The sequence below is a fragment of the Lupinus angustifolius genome, chromosome LG08, assembly GCF_001865875.1.
Source record: "Lupinus angustifolius cultivar Tanjil chromosome LG08, LupAngTanjil_v1.0, whole genome shotgun sequence".
NCBI classification, from domain to species: Eukaryota; Viridiplantae; Streptophyta; class Magnoliopsida; order Fabales; family Fabaceae; genus Lupinus; species Lupinus angustifolius.
Window position 1 is genome coordinate 13,135,721 of NC_032016.1, and position 19,350 is coordinate 13,155,070.

Below are 19,350 nucleotides of genomic sequence, written 5' to 3' on the forward strand. Positions count from 1 at the left end.
GGTTTAGGAGAGGGATTCCCTTGTTTGGGAGTTTAGTGGAGGAGAGGGGAGGGTTTTGAAGGATTTTTCAAATCCCCTCAAACCCTCCAAATGCCAAAATACACAGTTCCCCCAAATTGAGGTGTTTTTGGAGGAAAATAGGCCAAATTACTTAAATATCATTACTAATATTATTTTATAACATATAATACATAACATATTATTGATTTTTTAAAGGGGGGAAAGGTAAAATAGTATTTTTATATTACATTAACCCTCCATCCCCTCCTATCTAAATTCCACACTCCCAAACAAGGGAGGGGTTTAGTTGGATTTGCCCTCCCTTCTCCTTCCTCCCCCCCTCTTTACCCTCTCATCCATCTCCTTTCCTTTCTCTCCTAACTCCCAAACAAAGCCTAAGTGGTAGCACCACTTCACTATCAATAAATCTATCGCAAAAAAGACCTTTAATATAGATTGTGGATTTCTTCTAGTGGCTTAGTGGAAGGTTTGAATATAACTTTCACCTTAGGCTTTGTTTGGGAGTTAGGAGGGAAAGGAAAAGAGAGGGATGAGAGGGTAAAGAGGGGGGAGGAAAGGAAGGAGAAGGGAGGGCAAATCCAACTAAACATCTCCCTTGTTTGGGAGTGTGGAATTTAGATAGGAGGGGATGGAGGGTTAATGTAATACAAAAATACTATTTTACCCCCATCATTTAAAAAATCAATAGTATGTTATGTATTATATGTTATAGAATAATATTAGTAAGGGTAATTAGGTAATTTGACTTATTTTCCTCCCAAAACACTACAATTTGGGGGAACTAGGTATTTTGGCATTTGGAGGGTTTGAGGGGTTTGAAAAATCCTTCAAAACCCTCCCCTCTCCTCCACTAAACTCCCAAACAAGGGAATCCCTCTCCTAAACCCTCCCCTTCCCTCCCCCTCCAAAATGGTACTCCCAAACACACCAGAAAATCATTACCTTTACTTTTTAAGCATACATCATTGTTGGAATGTAACAGACCATTTTGTCATAAATATGAAGATTTGATAAGGGTAGTTTTGCAAAATAACTTCTAAACCCTAAACAAGCCCTATTTTTTCTATTACTATCTTTTTCCTCACCTTTTTCTCTTGTTTGAACCATAAACCCTTAATATAAACCTCTCTTTCTCTCATTCTCTTCAAAGTAACAAATTCGAAAAACCCTATGGAAGAAGAACACACAGAATCGTTCAACGATGCCTCAGATCTCTGCCACCAACTCATGGACCGTTACTCCAACTCCTCCGCCCCACAACACCGCCACCTCCTCGCCACCGCCGCCGCACTCCGCTCCAACCTCTCCTCCGAATCTCTCCCCCTCACTCCCTCCGCTTACTTCGCCGCCGCCATCTCCACCATTGACTCCGAGGCACTCGACGCCACGGCTCTCGCGGCGCTCGTCTCCTTCATGGCCATCGACCTCCCGCTCTTGAAACCTGGCGATATCGCGGCCACGAAGTCGCGGAAGGCGGTGGAGGTAGTGGTGAAGCTTCTGGCTAGGGAGGGGGAAGGGTTGGGAGTGTCGAGCGTGAGAGCTGCGGTGAAGTGCTTAGGGGTTTTGATTGGGTTTAGTGACTTAGAGGATTGGGATTCTGTTGAATTAGGTTTTGGAACGTTGCTGCAGTTCTCTATTGATAAGCGCCCTAAGGTATAACCAATCTATGTTTTTTTGTTAGATTAATCTTTCAATGGCTTCTGCATCGACATCGTATTTCACAATTGTAGTAAAAGCAACTGAACACTGGAGAGAGAAGTTTTATTTTTGCATATATTTTTAAGGGGAAAAATGCAATCTTAATGTAAATTAAGATATATAAGTGTCTTTGTCTTTTGGTTTTTATTTGATTTTACGCAGAACTGCCCTCTCCGAGTCTGACTCAAAAGCAACATAACTGCAAACGCGAATATGCATATTAAAAACTAGGCTGCAGCAACTAGTTTTACACATTTTCCACTAATTACAGGATTTTTGTTGTAATTATGTGCCTAAAATATGTGTTGTTAGGGACTTATTTAAGTTGATGTTTGATACAACTAGCTGATAAGCCTGAAGGCTTTTAAGCTATCTAATAGGTTATGAGTTAGTTGAAAGATTATATAAGCTAGGAGCTGCTTGTTGAGAGCTGATAAGGTAGCTGATTGAATCAGAACTATTTGATAGGATTAGCAAGTGTAAAATGAAATAAGCCTCTGACGTACAAGCTCATAAGTTACCGAAAGTATCTTATGAAAAGTGAGCTTATAAGCTGGCTTATTGAAATGAACCCCTTTACTAAACACCAAGTAGCTTATTTTTTTATATCAAATAAGATAGTACATGCTTAAAGCTCCTTGGTGGACACTCTAGAAATTATGGAAGTTAAGGAATCTAATTTGAAGCTTTAAATTAACGGGGCCTATATAAAATTCAAGTAAACTCTTGGGACTGCCATATTAATTTGACCTCTTTCGTATTAAACTATTCAATTTATGTCCTTTATGAATATGATTGATTTGATGATAATTTACCTTGCAATGTAATTGGTATTCGACATTATGTTATAGCCTTTGATTTCCAAGTGTTGGTCCCTGTCATTGTATTATTCATTCCCAATTCTCCCGTGATTCTTCATCATTTTGAGGTTGTGGATTTTTTATTCCTGGTTTTTGTCTTATGGTTGCTTGGCTATATATAGGTGCGAAGATGTGCTCAAGAGTCTCTTGAGAAGGTTTTCCGGTCTCTCCAATCCCCCAATGTTATTAAGGAAGCTAGCAAGTTGGTATTGTCGGTGCTGAAAAGTTCCATTGCTTTGGCAAAGAAATTAACTTCTTCGAAGACTGTTGATGAGCTTAAAGATGATATGATTTCAAAAAATGAAAACTTGGAGGTCTTGCATGTACTAAACGTAGTTAATCTTGCTGCCGCTCATCTTTCTACAAAAGTAATTCCGAAAGTTCTTTTGGAAGTGCATAAATTATTCAATTCTCAGAACATGGCACTGTCAAGACACATTCTTAAAACAATTGAAGCAATTTTGGTTGCTTCGACTGTTCGAAATATAGTCTTGGAGATAAACGACATTGTAGTTTCTCTTGCTTCATTTGTATCTTTGAGAGATAAGAACCCGTTGGATACTGTGATTCTTGCAGCAACCTTATTAAGACTTACAATGGACTTGCTTTATACTGGAAAATCAAGTTTGTGGATCAAGAATCTTCCTCTAGTTTGTAAATCTGTAATAGGTATCTATGCTTCTTCCATGTTCATCAATTGTTTTGGTTCACTTGCTTACGGTCCGTTCTATATTTTTTTTATATTTTCCAATTAGAAAAAAATAATGTTATATATGAAGTTGCAAATTTTAGTTAAATACTTAAATTAGAGGCAAAGACAGGTAAAGTGAGGAAGCAAGGATATCCATCCTTAATTTAGTGAAGTTCATTCTTATCCTAGCCCCTAAAAGTTCTTTATCTATGGATGATTCCGATATAAACATTGTCCATGTAGCCATGGAGCAATAGTTGGTGGATTTCCCCCATGGATTTTTTGGCAAATTGTGTCTTCTTCGAATTTTAAGATTATTTGTGAGTTTGAATTCATTGTAATTTGTAAAGAACTTATTGCCAATTTATGTTAAAATAGTAGAATTTGTGGATTTTGTTACTGTGGGAAGTGGAAACATTGGTAAGAAAACATCCTTTTATTTAAATCTTTCTAAATTTTTCCTTTGATAAGTTACATGCATCATTTGAATATTGATTTATTAATTAATATTTATTTAGACTGTATTCAATTATTTTTTTGGGTATGATTATTATTGCTAGTAAATCTCAATTTTAGTAATACCGCTTCTTTTTTGAATTTTGCTTTTCCTATTTCTTCTGATACTAGCTACCACTGTTGAACTTAGGTCTTCTAACTTTTGAGGGAAACACCGCATCACAGGCTTCAAGTATTTTGAATGATTTGCTCAAGCATCATGTTGGTCCCCAAATTTTATCCATTGGTATAGACCAAACATCTCATGAAAATAGTGAGATAAGCATAGAATGCAATGCAATAAAATCGACATGTGCGATTTTCGAGAATGCCCTTTCTGTTGCTGATGGAATTCCAAATGAGCATGTTTTTTCAGTCATCTCTGTTTTACTTATTGAGCTTGGTATGGAACCGTCTCTCATTATATTAGCTTACTGCGTAGGGTAATTGCACTTGTCAATTTCTTTTAATGTTATTAGTTTTAGTTGAGAATGTCTCCCATTTGTTTTTCTGCTGGAACATGTAATACTATTAGACTTTTGTGATTAATTTAAGCTCATTTTGCTTGGTTCTTGAGTAAAGAATGGTATTCTTTGACTTGTGGTTGCCACAGCTTAGATTGCCACAATATATAGGAATAGAGACTGGAACATTTAATTTAGCTAGGAGACTTTGAATCCATTTTAGCTCAGATGTTATACGATAAACTACTGTACTCTGCTTCCGTACTAGATCTAGCTATGGAATCCTGTTTTTTTACCACCATGATACCAAATTAGGGCCAATGTAGATACATAACCTTGATGTTGATTTTCTGTCATCTGAGTCTGATGCCTAGTATGCATCATAGTAGGCATATGGACCCAATAGTTGCTGTCTGACAGCAGCTTATAGCAGTAAACCATCGGGAAATAATGCCCTTTGGGTACCTTAATACCCTTTTTACTATCTTGGGATGAACATTGCCCTTTTATCCTTTCAGTTGTGGTGAGGAATTGAAGTGCTCGATTGTGTCGACTTTTCCTTTGCTTTTTGTGTTTTGTTCGTTGTTACTTTTGAGGAGATAATGTCTTGTCCTCTGCTTTTGCACTTCCTTTAAAGAAAGGCACCCTAGTGCACAAGGCTCCCACTTACTCACTTAGTGGAGTCTGGAGAGGGTAAATATACGCAATCTTACCCTCGTAAGCAGAGAGTCTGTTTTCAGCATTTGAACTCGTGACTTCATGGTCACTAAGCAGAAAAAAAATGTATAGTTTAAAAAATGTTAGCATTAAAATTACATGTCCATGTTGTCTTATTCTTCTCTAATCTTTGGCTGTAGGAGAATTGTCATTTGCGTTTATGAGGAATGTTGTGCTTAAACTTGCAGACTTAATGAATCAAACTTATGGAGGCAATGGTAATAATGAGCATGTAAGTACTGGGGAAGGTTCTTTTGCTGTTTCCTCATTGATCTAAGTGTTTGTGATATTGATCTCCACAGCTTAAGTGTGTCTTCTTATATAGCTGTCTTTCTGGGAGTAGTTGTATCTATGGAGTAAATATTTTGCATTTTCTCTTCAAATAAATAATGAATGTTCAAATCACAACCAATTAGACATTGATAGTTTTACTGAAGACTTTGCTAATTAATGTCTAAATTTATGGTAAGATTGGATACTAGATGAAACAAAAGAAATTTTTTGTATGTCTATTCACTTTTAGGATTAGCACTATGGTGATATTGTGTCGGTCTATATGTCATCTACTGTTATCTTTTACGAGGATAATTTTTTTGTGTTCGGTACATTGGTGTGTCTTTGATAAATATTCTTGTTGAAATAGCCAACAAAAATATTCATTTAATTTGACCTAATTTATTTGTTATATATTAGGACTGCCACATTTTTTCTTATAAAAAATGTTACTAATTATATAATTTAGTATTTGCACTATCGATAAACTAGTTTATCATATAAATGTTGCCCTTGCAAGTTCTAACTTTTTTAATTGAAAGGATAGTGAAAAGGACTGCATGCTTGTATTATATAATATGATATATTTACCATATATATAGACATCTTAATTAATTTCTTTATAGTTAACTAATTTATTTATCTTGTACATACTATACCTGAATAAAATTATGAGTCAAAACCCCAGCTCATCCGCTCTTCTACCCTGACTTAACCTCTAACCTTTCATCACCTCCCTTCATTATTTCAATGATTAGTTTGAGTTTCTACATCATTTATAGCTACTAGTAGGCTACTTTTCTTATCATTTCTATTCGGGATTGATGTAAACATGACTTTACTTATTAATGATGGTTCATTTGTTTTTCAATTTTATGCAGCTTCGGAAATGCATTGGTTCCGCTGTTTTTGCTATGGGAGCAGAGAGATTTCTTACACTTGTACCTATCTCCTTTAATGAAGAAGACTATACTTATTCAAATATTTGGCTAGTACACATCTTGAAGCGCTATGTTACTGGATCATCGCTTGCTTACTACATGGAGTACATTGTGCCTCTTGCAAAATCCTTTAAGAAGGCTAGTCGTAAAGGTATATTTCTAGCTTGATGTGGTTCTTTATCTATTGTCTCAAATGTGTCTTCTTTCATAATCTTCCTTTAGTTTTGCCACTTAATAGCTAGGAGTAGCAACATTTTTTCTGCTGGCTTTTCCTTTTCGTTTGGCTTAGAGATGGAAGAAGTTGATATGGTTTTATACTGATCTCTAGTACCTAGCCCGAAGTTTATATTTGTTTTTTATTTCACCTTTTTATCCTCTCAATTTTCTTGTTTTTTAAAGTGAAAGAAAGTGGTTAAAATATAAATTTTGCTTTAGACAATAGGTGTATATTAGATAATACATCTAAGGTTAATAGAACTAAGGCTAGGAGTTAGTTAGAACAACTACATCTGGCTTGTAGTTGAAGCTTCTGTGGTAGCTTACTATGAGCTAAGCTATAAATACCCTTTCCTTGTAATGATTTGAGGATTCATCAAATGAAATTCAAAAGTTTCTCTCAACTCTCTTTCTCTTCTCTCTCCTTTGTCTTCCTTCTTTACATGGTATCATGCTCTGATAATGACAACCACAAATGTTGAAACCATTGTGACCTATGGTTGTCCATCACCATCGCATGCAAAACCACTCTAGGAGGTTTCTTCGCCGTTTGTGCTTCCACTTCCATTTATGAAACTCAGAGAAAAATTTCTTGGTATAGAGTCACATTCGATGGGGATACTCCCATCAAATTGTTCGGATTAGTTCTTTCTTTGGAATTAAAATTCCACATAGATTCCTTAGTGATGTGGATCAACTCATAAACATAGTTAAGCTAAGCTATAAGTACCCTTTCTTTGTAATGATTTGAGGATTCATTAATAGAAATTCATAAGTTTCTTTCAACTCTCTTTCTCTTCTTTTGTCTCATTTCTCTTAGTTCTTTACATGGTTTCACACTAGTAATGACAACCGCAAATGTTGAAACCATTCTAACCTTCTTTGGTCTTTAGAACCACTTCGGGCTCGCTTTCTTGCTTCCGCTTCTATCGATGAAACTCGAAGAAAAATTTCTTGGTATAACGTCACTTTTGATGGGGAGTCTCACGTCAAATCGTGTGAATCAATTCATCAATGGAATTGAAATTCCACATAGATTCCTTAGTGATGAGGTCGTTCATTAATAGAGTTAATCCTGCGTATTTGTATTGGGAAGAACAATTTTTGTCTTGGATTTTGAACTCTTTGTTTGAAAGTCTTCAACCTGGTGTTGTTGGTTGTGTTCATTTGTGGTAGTTGTGGGAAGAACTACATTCCTTTTGCATTTGTTAGAGTGAGGTTAGGAGTTGCCATATGCATTCTCAACTTCGTTCGATTTCTCATGGTTCAGACGCAAATATTTCACGAAAGTTAAGGTCCTTGTTGATGCTTCGTCTTAATCAGCTCTCCGATTACTACTTATGAGCATATCAACTATCTTCTAGATGGATTAAATGAAAAATTTCAACCTATGCTAACTTCAATTGAGAGTCAACCAAATCTTCCTTCTATCCCAACCTTGAATCGTTTCTCTTGACATTCATGGTTTGTCTTAAGAAAGATCGAGGTAGGATGATTTGTAGTGCTCTCTACAAATATCGCCACAACGTCGTCATCCTCTTCGTTGCTTGCTTTAGTCTCTTCTAAGATACAAAATCATCCATCATATCCTACATTTCAACCTTCATCGTTCTATTACAGACATGATTCTATGGTTCCGATGACCTATGGTGGATATAATGTCTGCCATGGTGGACATTGTGGTCGCGATGGATAGTTCTTTCCTTCGACCACCACCCTCCTTTCGTGGTTTTGTAACCATCATGGTCATGATGTGCCAGTTTGTTACCATGCTCCTTATGGTTATATGAGAGATCTTCCAATTTTGGAGCGTCAATGCACCACTACTATTTTTATGCTAGGTCATATTTTCCTGGTCCAGCTTTTGGATACTACTCCACACCACCTAGGTCTCAACATTCTTCATACACTATGCCTTCTAGATCAGCTACCTCCATTCATCATTACACTCATCCTTCTATACTTTGGCCTGCCCAACTGATGGTTATTCCTATAGTCCGTATGTGATGATGGCCAAATAAAGCACCAAAGACTCTAAGGCCATGACTTGGTTTCCTGACTCAGGAACAACTAATCATTTGATGTTTGAGCTTGCCTTGGTACACGAACTAATATAAAATTTTGGACTTGATCAAACCTTAATGGATAATTGAACTAGTAATCCTATTAAATGCACTTGCAACACTCTTTTTTGTTCTCCTCCAAATTTCAACATCACACTTTCCGTAAATAATCTCTTATTAGTTCCTTTTATTACCAAAAATCTCATCACCATATCACAATTTGCTAGAGATAACTTATGTTATTTTGAATTTCATGCTAACGATTGCTTTGTGAAATCTCAGGCTTTTAGTTAAGTCTTACTTCAAGGCCATCTCACTAAAGAAGGTCTGCATGTTTTTCATGGCCTTATTCCAAGGTCTAGTCCTAGATGTTCCTTTGTTTCCAATAACGTACAAATCTCATGTTTTTCTAGTCCTGCTGTAGTTGCTATTGATATCACTAGTCCTATTAGTAATTGTAGTCCTATTTTCCGTGGCATTACAGATTTGGCCATCCACTTGAAACCATAGTTAATCATGTATGTTTGTTTTTGTTGTGCCTGTTGCATGAGTTTGGCCTTTAGACTTTGTTCCTATACCTTTTTACTATGTTTTTGGTTTTCATTATTATATTTCTATTGTTGATGCATACACTGAATACATTTGGATTTTTCTATCCAAACAAAGATTTGAAATATTAACTAACCAACTATGAAACACTAAGCCTTAATCTAACTAGGTGGGGTCATCTACATGGATTAACCATTATTATTGACAAAATATTAATCTTTAAATCTTTCTTAATCGTTTCACCAATGATTTTTCTTGGCCTCCCTATTCGTTTAGAAATTGGACTAACCTCTAACCAATTCACTTTTCTTACTAGAGCTTTTAACAGTCTTCTCCATAAATGTCCAAACCACCCAAGGCGCAATTTTACCATATTTTCTACAATAACAACTACTCCAACATTCTTGTAATATATTTATTCTAATCCTATCTTGTTTAGTATGCTCACTCATCCTTCACGACATTCTCAACTTTGTTACATGGAATTTATTCTGTTGTTGACATTTTATCATTCTACATTCGGTTTCATATAATATTGAAGTTTCTATAGTTGTGCAGTAAAAGTTCATCTTAAGCTTAAGTAACATCTTTGTATCACGTATGACACTTGAAGCATTATGCCATTTCCTCCATCCCACTTGAATTCTATAGTCTGCATTTTCTTCAATTTCCCAATCTCGTTGTATGATTGACCCAAAATACTTATATCTAGTGACTTGTAGTATGATGTGATATCTAATTTTTACCTCTGCATCAGGGTTTGTTCGTCTCTTGCTAAACTTATATTCCATATGCTCTGTCTTACTTCGACTTACCAAATCCATGCGCTTCTAAAGCTTTCCTCTACTTTTCTAGCTTCCCATTTAATTCCCCTATCTAGAGTATCCCACAAAGACAATATCATATGTAGAAAGCATGCATCGTGGCATTGATTTTTGTGTATGCCCAGCAAGCACATCCAAGACCAATGTAAACAAGTAGCGAGTTCAATATTGATCCTTGATGTAGTAGTCCTATGGCATAAGGAAAATCTTGAGACCCTATCTTGTATTCTCATGCTGGTATTGACCCCACCATATATATTATTGATTGCTAAATGTAGGCAATCCAAACACAATTCTTCCCTAGTGCTTTCCACGATACCTCTCTAAGCATCTTATGACACACCTTGCCAAATCAATGGAAATGATGTGCATGTCTCTTTGGTTCCTTCGTTATCTCTCCATCGATCATCGCAAAAAGTATATAGCCTCCATAGTCGACCTCCTTTGCATAAAATCAATTTGATTTTCAGTGATATACATTTCTTATTTCATCCTCCCTCAATTATCCTCTCCCATATTTCACTGTATGACTCTTGAGCTTAATCCACTGATAGTTTGCATAATTTTGTATGTCGCTCTTGTTCTTATGAATAGGGGTTAAAATGCTTTTCCACTCGTCTGACATCTTTTAAGACATCATGATCTCATTAATCAACTTTGTGAGTCAACTATTGTCATGCTCTTCTAGAACCTTTCAGGCCTCAATAGTATGATAAAGTTTTTCCTTCTTTCCTTAATATCTTTGTCATCACTTAGACCTTTCATCTTCATTTGTAACGCTTCTCGATTGGTCCAAGTATCTAGTCTTTCCTTTTCACAATACTTTCTGAAACATTAAATATAATTCAATATTTCCTAAAACTTGTCCAAACACAGTTTCATAAATCAGTTAATGCAGTTCAAACTGATTTTGGTGGTGAACCCAGCCCCTTTATTTTTCTCGAGAACTGGGGAATTATTCATATGATTTCCCTGTCCTTATGCTCATCAACATGACACTGTTGAAAGAAGGTACACACGTAGTAGAGACTGATTTAGCTCTACTTTCTCATGTTTTTCTTTACAACTAGTGTTTTTCTTATCTACAGGTTACCTACGCCAACTTTTCAAAACAAATCTCCTCATGTCTTATTCTAATACAATTCTTAAGTACATTAACCTAAGGGTCTTTGGTTGTGCTTATTTTCCTTTTCTTAGACCATACAACAATTATAAGCTTGACTTTAGGTCCTCTGAGTGTATTTTTCGTTGTAGACTATTTGTCTCTAAAGATTGTAATTGTCAACGAATATTCCTTTCCCTTTGCGTCCAGATATTCTTGCAACTACTAACTGAATGCGTACTGAACAAGCTAACTCTAACATATACAGTCCAGTTAATACAACTAGCCTTACAACAGACTTTTCATAGGCTTCAGTTTACTCTACTAAAGTTTTATTGTTCTTCTGAATTTACATAATTTTCTTTTCCTGATCCCTACACATTTCTGATTTTTTTGAAATAACAAGTAATTCGTCAAATTCTTAAGAATGGTTCCCATTTTTCCAGTTAAAAAGTCAGGGATTAGTCAAGATCTGTTGGCAAGAGCCCATGAACTGCGGGGATTGCTACCTAGCTTTTGTCATCACGCAAATGATACGTACCAAATTTTTTCATCTCTCTCCATTGTCCTTATTAATTTTCTTAGAAAGGATCCTTCCATGCATGAAGATGTTTATGCCGCATTACAGGTGACATTTCTTGTAAACTGGATGCCCAGGTGCTTTTTGAATTTTTTCTCACTTGTTTCTTTAATTGACTTTTCCTTCGAAATGTTCTTGAATTTTGTGTAGATTCTTGTGAATGAGAACAAAGCAGCACTTACCCCTACAAAGAGCGAATCAAATATTTGTGCTGTAGATGATTCTTCATTCCACTTCAGCACACAACCTTCTTATTCAAAGGAAGCTGCTACCAGAAACATAAAATCTATGGCATCATGTTCGAATCAATTGTTTCATGTCTTATTAGATTTATTTATCACTTCACTTCCTGAGAACCGCTTTTCTTTGAAGGTTGTGCATCTATCATATTTAACTCGTTCTCCCATTTAGGATCTCGTGTTGTTTTATCTAAAAAATGCATGACTTATTTATTCATCTCAATAGTTTAAACTGTACTATACATGGGCCTTTTAAAATGATTTTGGAGATTGTTTAGTCTGAGAAGTACACTATGGTTTGTTACAGTGCCTCTAGCTTTCCTTGTCCTTTCTATGATGGTTTAAGACTTGTCATATGTGGTTCTCAAGTGGCCTTCGATTGTCTTTCTGTTTATTATTTGCTTGATATTAATGTGTTGACTGTGTTTTTAAGTAATTCCAAATTTTTATTTTTCCCGTTTTTAATTTTTTCAGAAAGCCATTGGATGCCTGGCTTCTATTACTGACTCTTTGGTGACCAAAAAGGTTTTTCTATACCTGCTTAAGAGGTTTCAGTTTGTAGACTCTGAAGGCGATGCTGAAATCCCGATGAGTGACAGTAGAGTGGTAGATGCTGATCCAAGTGACATGGATAGAGATACTCAGAGGTGAAGTTGGTAGTTGTTTTATTGTTGAATAATTGTTTCAGTGGCAATATAATGGCGGCCATAATTTTACATATTATATTGGTCTAGTGTTTCATTTATTTATTTAATTTTTTTCACCAAAACTGAAAGGTTAAAAAATAAGCCAAGTTTGTTATGTAATTGATGACAACTCAAAGTTACTTTATTTTACAGGTGTCTAGTATTGGAAATAGCATCTTGTCTTGTTGAAGGAGCCAAGGATAATCTTATTGAGATACTATATACTTTAACTATACATTCATTTAAGGTATTTCTTGAAATTTCTTTTCTTTCCATTTTATTACAATTCTTTTGATGAACCTATATAATTTTGAAAATAATGTTTGCTTTATGTGTAGGCCACTAATGAAAGAGTTCATCATGAAGCATACCACACTTTGAGCAAAATTTTAGAGGTCTGCATATGTACTAGATTTTTCTGTTTTGTTTTCTCGTTACCTATGTCAGTGCTGCTGCTGAATAATGCAGGAGCAACCATGTTTTTCTTATACAAGATACACGGAGCTAATTGATTTATTGCTTAGTCTAAAACCTCCAGTTGATATTTCGTTTCTTAGAAGCCGATATACTTGTTTCCACACTCTCGTGGTCCACACAGTTGAGGTCAGAATTGTTGATTATTATTGTTTCACTTTTATATATAATTCATGTCTATCTCGATATGTCTTGGATATGACAGGTTGTAACATTCTTCTAGAAATTTTTTTGTCGCACCTATGTGTGATTTGGAATTCCATTTTAAATATTCTGTTCCTTGTACTCCTTAGTCTTTATGAATCACTTTCAACCATTGCTATATCCGAACCAAAGCTGTGGATAGCTAGCCTGAGAAAAATAGTAAGGACTAGTTTGGTCTAGTGCTATTATAGCGTTCAAGATTTTTACTGTCTTGATTGTTTATTGTGATAATATATTTTTCAACTTCTAATTTTTCTGTTAATGGAGTTGTTAAATTGAATTTAAAATTCTTATAAAAACCACCGTATACTTTTTGGATTGATAAACTGGTAACGTTATATTTTTCTGTTAACGTCCTTTTCATTTGTAAAATTTTTCTCCATTAACTGTTCTTTTCCATATTTGGATTCTGCAGAGTAGTCTAGAAGAGGAGGGGGATTCAAAGGCTTTTCTTATTCTCAATGAAATTATTCTAACATTAAAAGATGTAAGTATCAAATGCATATCATACATGTTTATTAGTTCACTGTTTTATATTGGTTTGCATATGTTGAATCAATGAGGACAGATGATAGCTGTACTTATTCATTTCCGTCCATATGTGTAGGGAAATGATGAGGCTAGGAAAGAGGCTTATGATTTACTCTTAAATATAAGTTCTAGCTTGAGAGACTCATCAGGTGGTCCTACTGAACCATATCACAAACTAGTTAGCATGGTAAGTGCTTTGATGTTATATATATCATATATAAATACATGCACATTTATATATCTATAAAATATATATTGATTTTTATGAGAAAATGCCTAGTTTGAGAAGATTTGATTTGCTAGACTATTGCAAAATGTATGGTCGTGTGACTGGGCTCAACCAAGTATAACATGACCTTCCAATAACTGTGATGCATTTTTTTCTATTTTCTTTTGTTAAGCTAATATAGCAAATATTAGAGAAACAAAAGTAGTATGGTTGTAGATTAGTTAGTTGCTGTAACTGAAGCCAGCTGGACTTCAATCCTATATATGGATCACTGTACACTACTGTTCACTTGAGTGAATCATAATAAAGAATGAGATTCTTCACTCTCCATGCCTTCTATTTTCTCTTCTCTTTACTAGCTTAGTTGACATTTCTTTCAGCAATCAATGTAATTTCATACTGTCTTTGTTTCGATGAACTTATTGTGTTATAAAAGCTTATATCATATGGTATAATAATTAGAGTTGATAATATGCATTTTCTGGAACATTACTAACTTACATTCTACAATATACAGATAATGGGATATCTTTCTGGGTCATCTCCCCATATAAAAAGCGGAGCAGTGTCTGCACTGTCTGTGTTGGTATACAAGGATAGCAATCTTTGTCTCTCTGTTTCTGATCTTGTCCCATCCCTTTTGTCTTTGCTCCAAACCAAAGATGTGGAAATCATAAAAGTTGGTGCTCTACTTTTCAAGATCAGTTTACTCTTGATTATCATCTTTCTGTCATTGTTGTGTTTAATCTTGTATCTATAACAGGCTGTCTTGGGCTTTGTAAAAGTGATGGTGTCTAGCTTGCAAGCAAAAGAGTTGCATAATTTTCTCTCTGATGTCGTTGCTGAAATCCTCCCCTCGGCAATGGGTTCAAGACATCATTTTAGATCAAAGGCATGTACAATGTCTAGTGTTAGAATGCTTAACATGCATGATCTTAAATAGATACACCTGCACAACATGAACTTAGTCATCTTCATACTGGATAGAACCAAAAGGTTAATGTGTTTTGGTTTTTCTACAGGTCACTATCATATTTGAAATTTTAATGCGAAAGTGTGGTTCAGCTGCTGTCAAACTGGTTGTCCCTGAGAAATATAATAGTTTTCTGAAGACTGTTTTAGAGGTACCTTTCGATTAATTAAAGGACTATGTTTCCTCTATATATTAAGTGTGGTCTGAGGGTCTGTTCAGTATGCATGATAACATAAGACGAGATAGTACAGGGCCTAATGAAGTTTTAATGCTTTGCATTGTTTGGTGTGTCATTATATAAAATTGTGTCCTATAATATGATAATATCACTTGTTTGATGATGCAATGTATTATACTGTGTCAAAGTTAGTTTTTATTTGATAAAGGATTTTTATGATATGATTGGATAGAAGATCATGAGTGATAATGTCAAAATGAAGTCTGAATTAATCTCAGGTTCTGTTAGGCTTTATTGCATTTTTTCCTGATTATGTATCCTTTGTATCCTAATTTATAGCAGATTAGTTATTTTTTTGAAACCAATGCTGGCTACAAATCCAAGTGAATCATCATGCATATAATTCAATTGAGAATAAAATCTCATCTCAAAAAGTTTTATGATAGCGGATCTTTTTGTTCTGTACCTCTTTCTCCAATGATGAAAACAACGATGACCAGAGTCAACCATAGTCCCTCATCTTCCTTGAAAGAGCCATCTGAAAGTATCTATGCTAGTCTATTAGGGCCTTTCACATCTCCTGTCAAGGCCCTTTCCCATAACCAAAATCTGCCTGTTAGTACACAAGCTTCATGGTAAAAGCTACCTTGAATCCTGATTGTATGTCTTCTCTTAATGAATGTACACCATGTGTAGATCCCTTTATCTTCCATCCTTCCTTGACATCTCATTTTGTCACTAAGACGTCAGTCTCTTGATCCTTGATGAATTTCACTTGACCTATGACTCTTGTTTTCCTTTTATCTACTTTTAACAAGTGTAAAAATTAGTGTACCCCGGCAAGCACCAAGCTCATTGCCTTCTTAGTATCTTTCTCGCAACATTTATTTTTGTCAATTCTCATCCTTTTAAAAAAGTGCCAGTTTGAGTGTGAAATTTGAAGAACTGAACATTTGAAGTTGGCGCAACACAAGTGAGGCAATGAGATTCTTCATCCCCATTTATTGTTGTTATATTAGTGGACATGCTCAGTCGTTTTAGTAACTAGAGCTGTAAATAATGGGTTGTCAATGGGTCACAGTTGGCTCACGAGGGGCGGTTAATGGGTTACAGTTGGCTCACGAGGGGTGCTCATCTTCAGTAGAAAGGTGATGCTAACTCTTGTCAATATTTTTTGTACTCTTAATTTCTTCAGGGTTATCTCTGCTTGTAAGATTAGTTTTGTCTAAAAGTGCTCTGGCAGGGGTTGCCAAATTCTTTAGTGGCTTATCACTTGTCTTGGCATCCCTTTGGGAGGTAACCTGTGTTTGTTATTATTTTTTGGGTTCCACGGAGGGACTTCTCATATTGGGGATGCCAAACTTTGACTTTCCATTTTAGATAGAGATGGACACATCTCGGTATGGATGGAGTTAATGGCAATAGTTTTGGCAGTAAAAAGTGGTGGCACTATTTGCCTTATCATCTTTTTATAATCAGGAGGGTATTGATAGACCCACAGTTAACTTGTGCATAATACAAGGAATAACAAGGTGCAGCTAGTGGGGAGCATTAACTGTGTAAGTGGAGAAAGCGAAAATGTCAACAATTGCAATTAGTGAGTAGTAATTACAGTGAGTGGGGGTGAAGAGAGTACATGGTCAAATGAATATGCAGTGGTGGGAAATAAATAGTGAGTGAGAGCGGCTGATGGAGGGGTCATTCTGGAACTTTGAAAAGATTCCCAATTACGATGGTTGAGGCCATTGGTTATAAGCCAACACTTGGCTTCTTTAGTCTTCAACTATTACTTTTGTTTCTGTATTTTCTGTTTCCTACCATTGCACTTGGTGCCTTCGTTTTCTGACTGTTCTCTAATTTCAACAAATAAAATCTGTTCCTAACTTTCTATTACTATTGTAATATTTTACTTACGGAAAACTCTGGATTTAATTTGAATGCATGTATTGTCATTTTTATTAAATGCGTTTGACTTTCACATTAACTACCTCAAAAGTCACAAGCATAGCAATATATGATATGATTGGTTGATAATGTAAATAGTTTTACACTGACATTGCATCAAAATTAAACTAGAATTCTTTCATGTTAGGATTTCTTGCTACTTTTGAGTTCATTTGAAATTTTGTAATATTTGGAGAGAGTTAACTGCTGACTGATTTTATATGTTTGACAAAACTCTCTATCATGCTATCTATCGCCTTGCAGAATCGACGTGGCAAATCAAGTAAATCAATCTCTGATGATGCAGAAGATATACCTGACAATTCATCTGCCAAGGGGTATGACTTAGTTGGTTGCAAAACAAATCTGCATTCCAATTTATTATGTCTTGGAATCTGACTTAAGGTCCTCTTTATTTTCTTGCATTTGTAGGCCAGAGTGGAGGAAGTTCAAAAGTTCAGATTCCCAAGAGAAAGATACGGGTAAACATAGAAAGAGAGATGGGGAGAAGAATTTTGGGTCAGGCTGGGCCAGCAATGAGGAATCAAGATTTGCCAAGAGAAGTAGGCATTCCAATGATAGAAATTCAAATGCAGGAAAATCAGAAGGAAATAGTAATAAGGGAAATAAAAGACAGTACAAAAGTTTCAATGAAGGTGGGGATAGAAAACCAAAGTCAACAAACACATGGAAGGATAAATCAGCTTCTCATGTACCCGTAAGAGGTAACAAATTTTCCAAGTCAAAAGGGAAATTCAAAAGAAATTGATAGATAGAATAACTACAATTTACTCAAAACCTGGTAAAACACTACTAAGAAGCATGGCATATCTCATTGATTTTTCATTATCAGTATTTGTAATGAGCATGATCTTGTGCATGCAGATATCAAATAGATTCAGCATTTTTGTGATGAGAAATAGCTGTAAACAAACTTGTATTCATTTACTAATTATAATTAATTATTATTGTTTTTCTTATTTTAATAGCCAACCAATCTTGATGCCATTGCCCAGTGACCAGTATTTGTGTTACCCACCTATGTTCTCTACTTTTAACTGCTTCTGTCATTTGTAAGGATCCTTTCTCTAGAATGTAGTGTTCAACCCAGAGTCCTATATTTAGAGTTGTTAATCCAATTATATTGGTTTTGCGATCATTGAAACTGGTCAAAATTAGTCAGTTTTCAATTGAATGTATCAGCATAAGTCATTTTCATTTAAAATTAATTTTTAATAAAAATAACTTAATTTTTACCAAAATGTTGATAGTAAACACAACTACATATTTGTTTACATTTCTAAAATATGGTTTACCATTAAGTGATACATTTTTTTTAACAAATGATATAAATAAAATTAATTATTGTCTTGTATATGGGAAAAGTGTATATAACCTGCTTGAGCTTTACACATTTTGTAAATAGGAATCATTAACTTTAATTTCATCCCAATCAAACCTTAAACATCTTTTATTCTTACAATAGGTCCTTTTGTTAAGTTTCTGTTAAATTAAAATTTGACCTTTCAACTTTTTTTAATCTACACCATTCATTTATTTATTTAAAAGTATAGTAAGACTGTTTCGTGAACCATCATGACACAAAGAAAAGTAACAATATTGTCTCATGGACCACCCTCCTCCCTTTTCATTATATTCTTGACAAATTTATAGACAATTACATTGCCTTTGGTGTTTATTATGCTCTCTACATGAAACTGAAATCCAGACAATTTTTTAAGCAATGAAAGTTAAGCACTCTAAAAGAGAAAAGAGACAATTGCAACTAAAGTGAAAGCTTAAACCAAATAAATATAACATCTTTAGCCAAGAATTAAATTTGAACACTAAAGTAGCCAAACTTCATATTATCTCAATCCAAAGCAGATATGCACATAGATTTCCACTTAAAAATCGAGAATCATATGACAGCAGAAAAACGTTTTTCTCCCATTACTTTTTTATTATATTTTTAAATAAATAAATCAATGATATAGATTAAAAATTGAAAGCTCAGATTTCATTATTAGATAATTTAATACTTAACAAAATAACATATTTTATGAATAAGAGAAGTTTAAGACTTAACTGAGATGAAATTAAAATTGGTGGTCCTATTTGTAAAAAGTAAAAAGTTTAAGTGGGTTGCATATATTTTTCCCTATATATATGTTTAACTTTATTGGTATACAATTTAATTAGTAAATAATTGGTTGAATTGTTATACCATATTTTAATTGGTTTGATAACCGATATGATATAATTAATATTATATTTAATAGTTGATTGATCATCTTTTTCACAACTGAAATTAGATAACTAACCTATATTTTAACAAAGTAAACTAAGAATAAAAGTGATATCTATAATAACAAAGTAAGTGATATCTACAATAACA

At 34.6% G+C, this 19,350-nt stretch overlaps 1 protein-coding gene across 1 annotated transcript; it reads left to right on the top strand.

Annotated features, from left to right (window-relative positions):
• Positions 1,100 to 17,932, top strand: LOC109354815 (RRP12-like protein). The gene is made up of 18 exons (XM_019597560.1): positions 1,100 to 1,674; positions 2,702 to 3,248; positions 3,917 to 4,168; positions 5,087 to 5,178; positions 6,101 to 6,311; positions 11,361 to 11,542; positions 11,645 to 11,866; positions 12,208 to 12,380; positions 12,573 to 12,666; positions 12,758 to 12,814; positions 12,888 to 13,022; positions 13,513 to 13,584; positions 13,705 to 13,815; positions 14,375 to 14,536; positions 14,621 to 14,749; positions 14,880 to 14,981; positions 17,217 to 17,290; positions 17,385 to 17,932. The coding sequence occupies exons 1-18, from the start codon at positions 1,192 to 1,194 to the stop codon at positions 17,719 to 17,721; spliced, it is 3,435 nt and encodes a 1,144-aa protein (XP_019453105.1). The 5' UTR covers positions 1,100 to 1,191; the 3' UTR covers positions 17,722 to 17,932.

Excerpts from the sequence above, each read along its gene's own strand:
- LOC109354815 (XM_019597560.1), top strand. The coding sequence starts at position 1,192 with ATGGAAGAAGAACACACAGAATCGTTCAACGATGCCTCAGATCTCTGC. Across the intron at positions 1,675-2,701 it reads CTATTGATAAGCGCCCTAAG|GTGCGAAGATGTGCTCAAGA; the intron begins GTATAACCAATC and ends GGCTATATATAG. Across the intron at positions 5,179-6,100 it reads GCAATGGTAATAATGAGCAT|CTTCGGAAATGCATTGGTTC; the intron begins GTAAGTACTGGG and ends AATTTTATGCAG.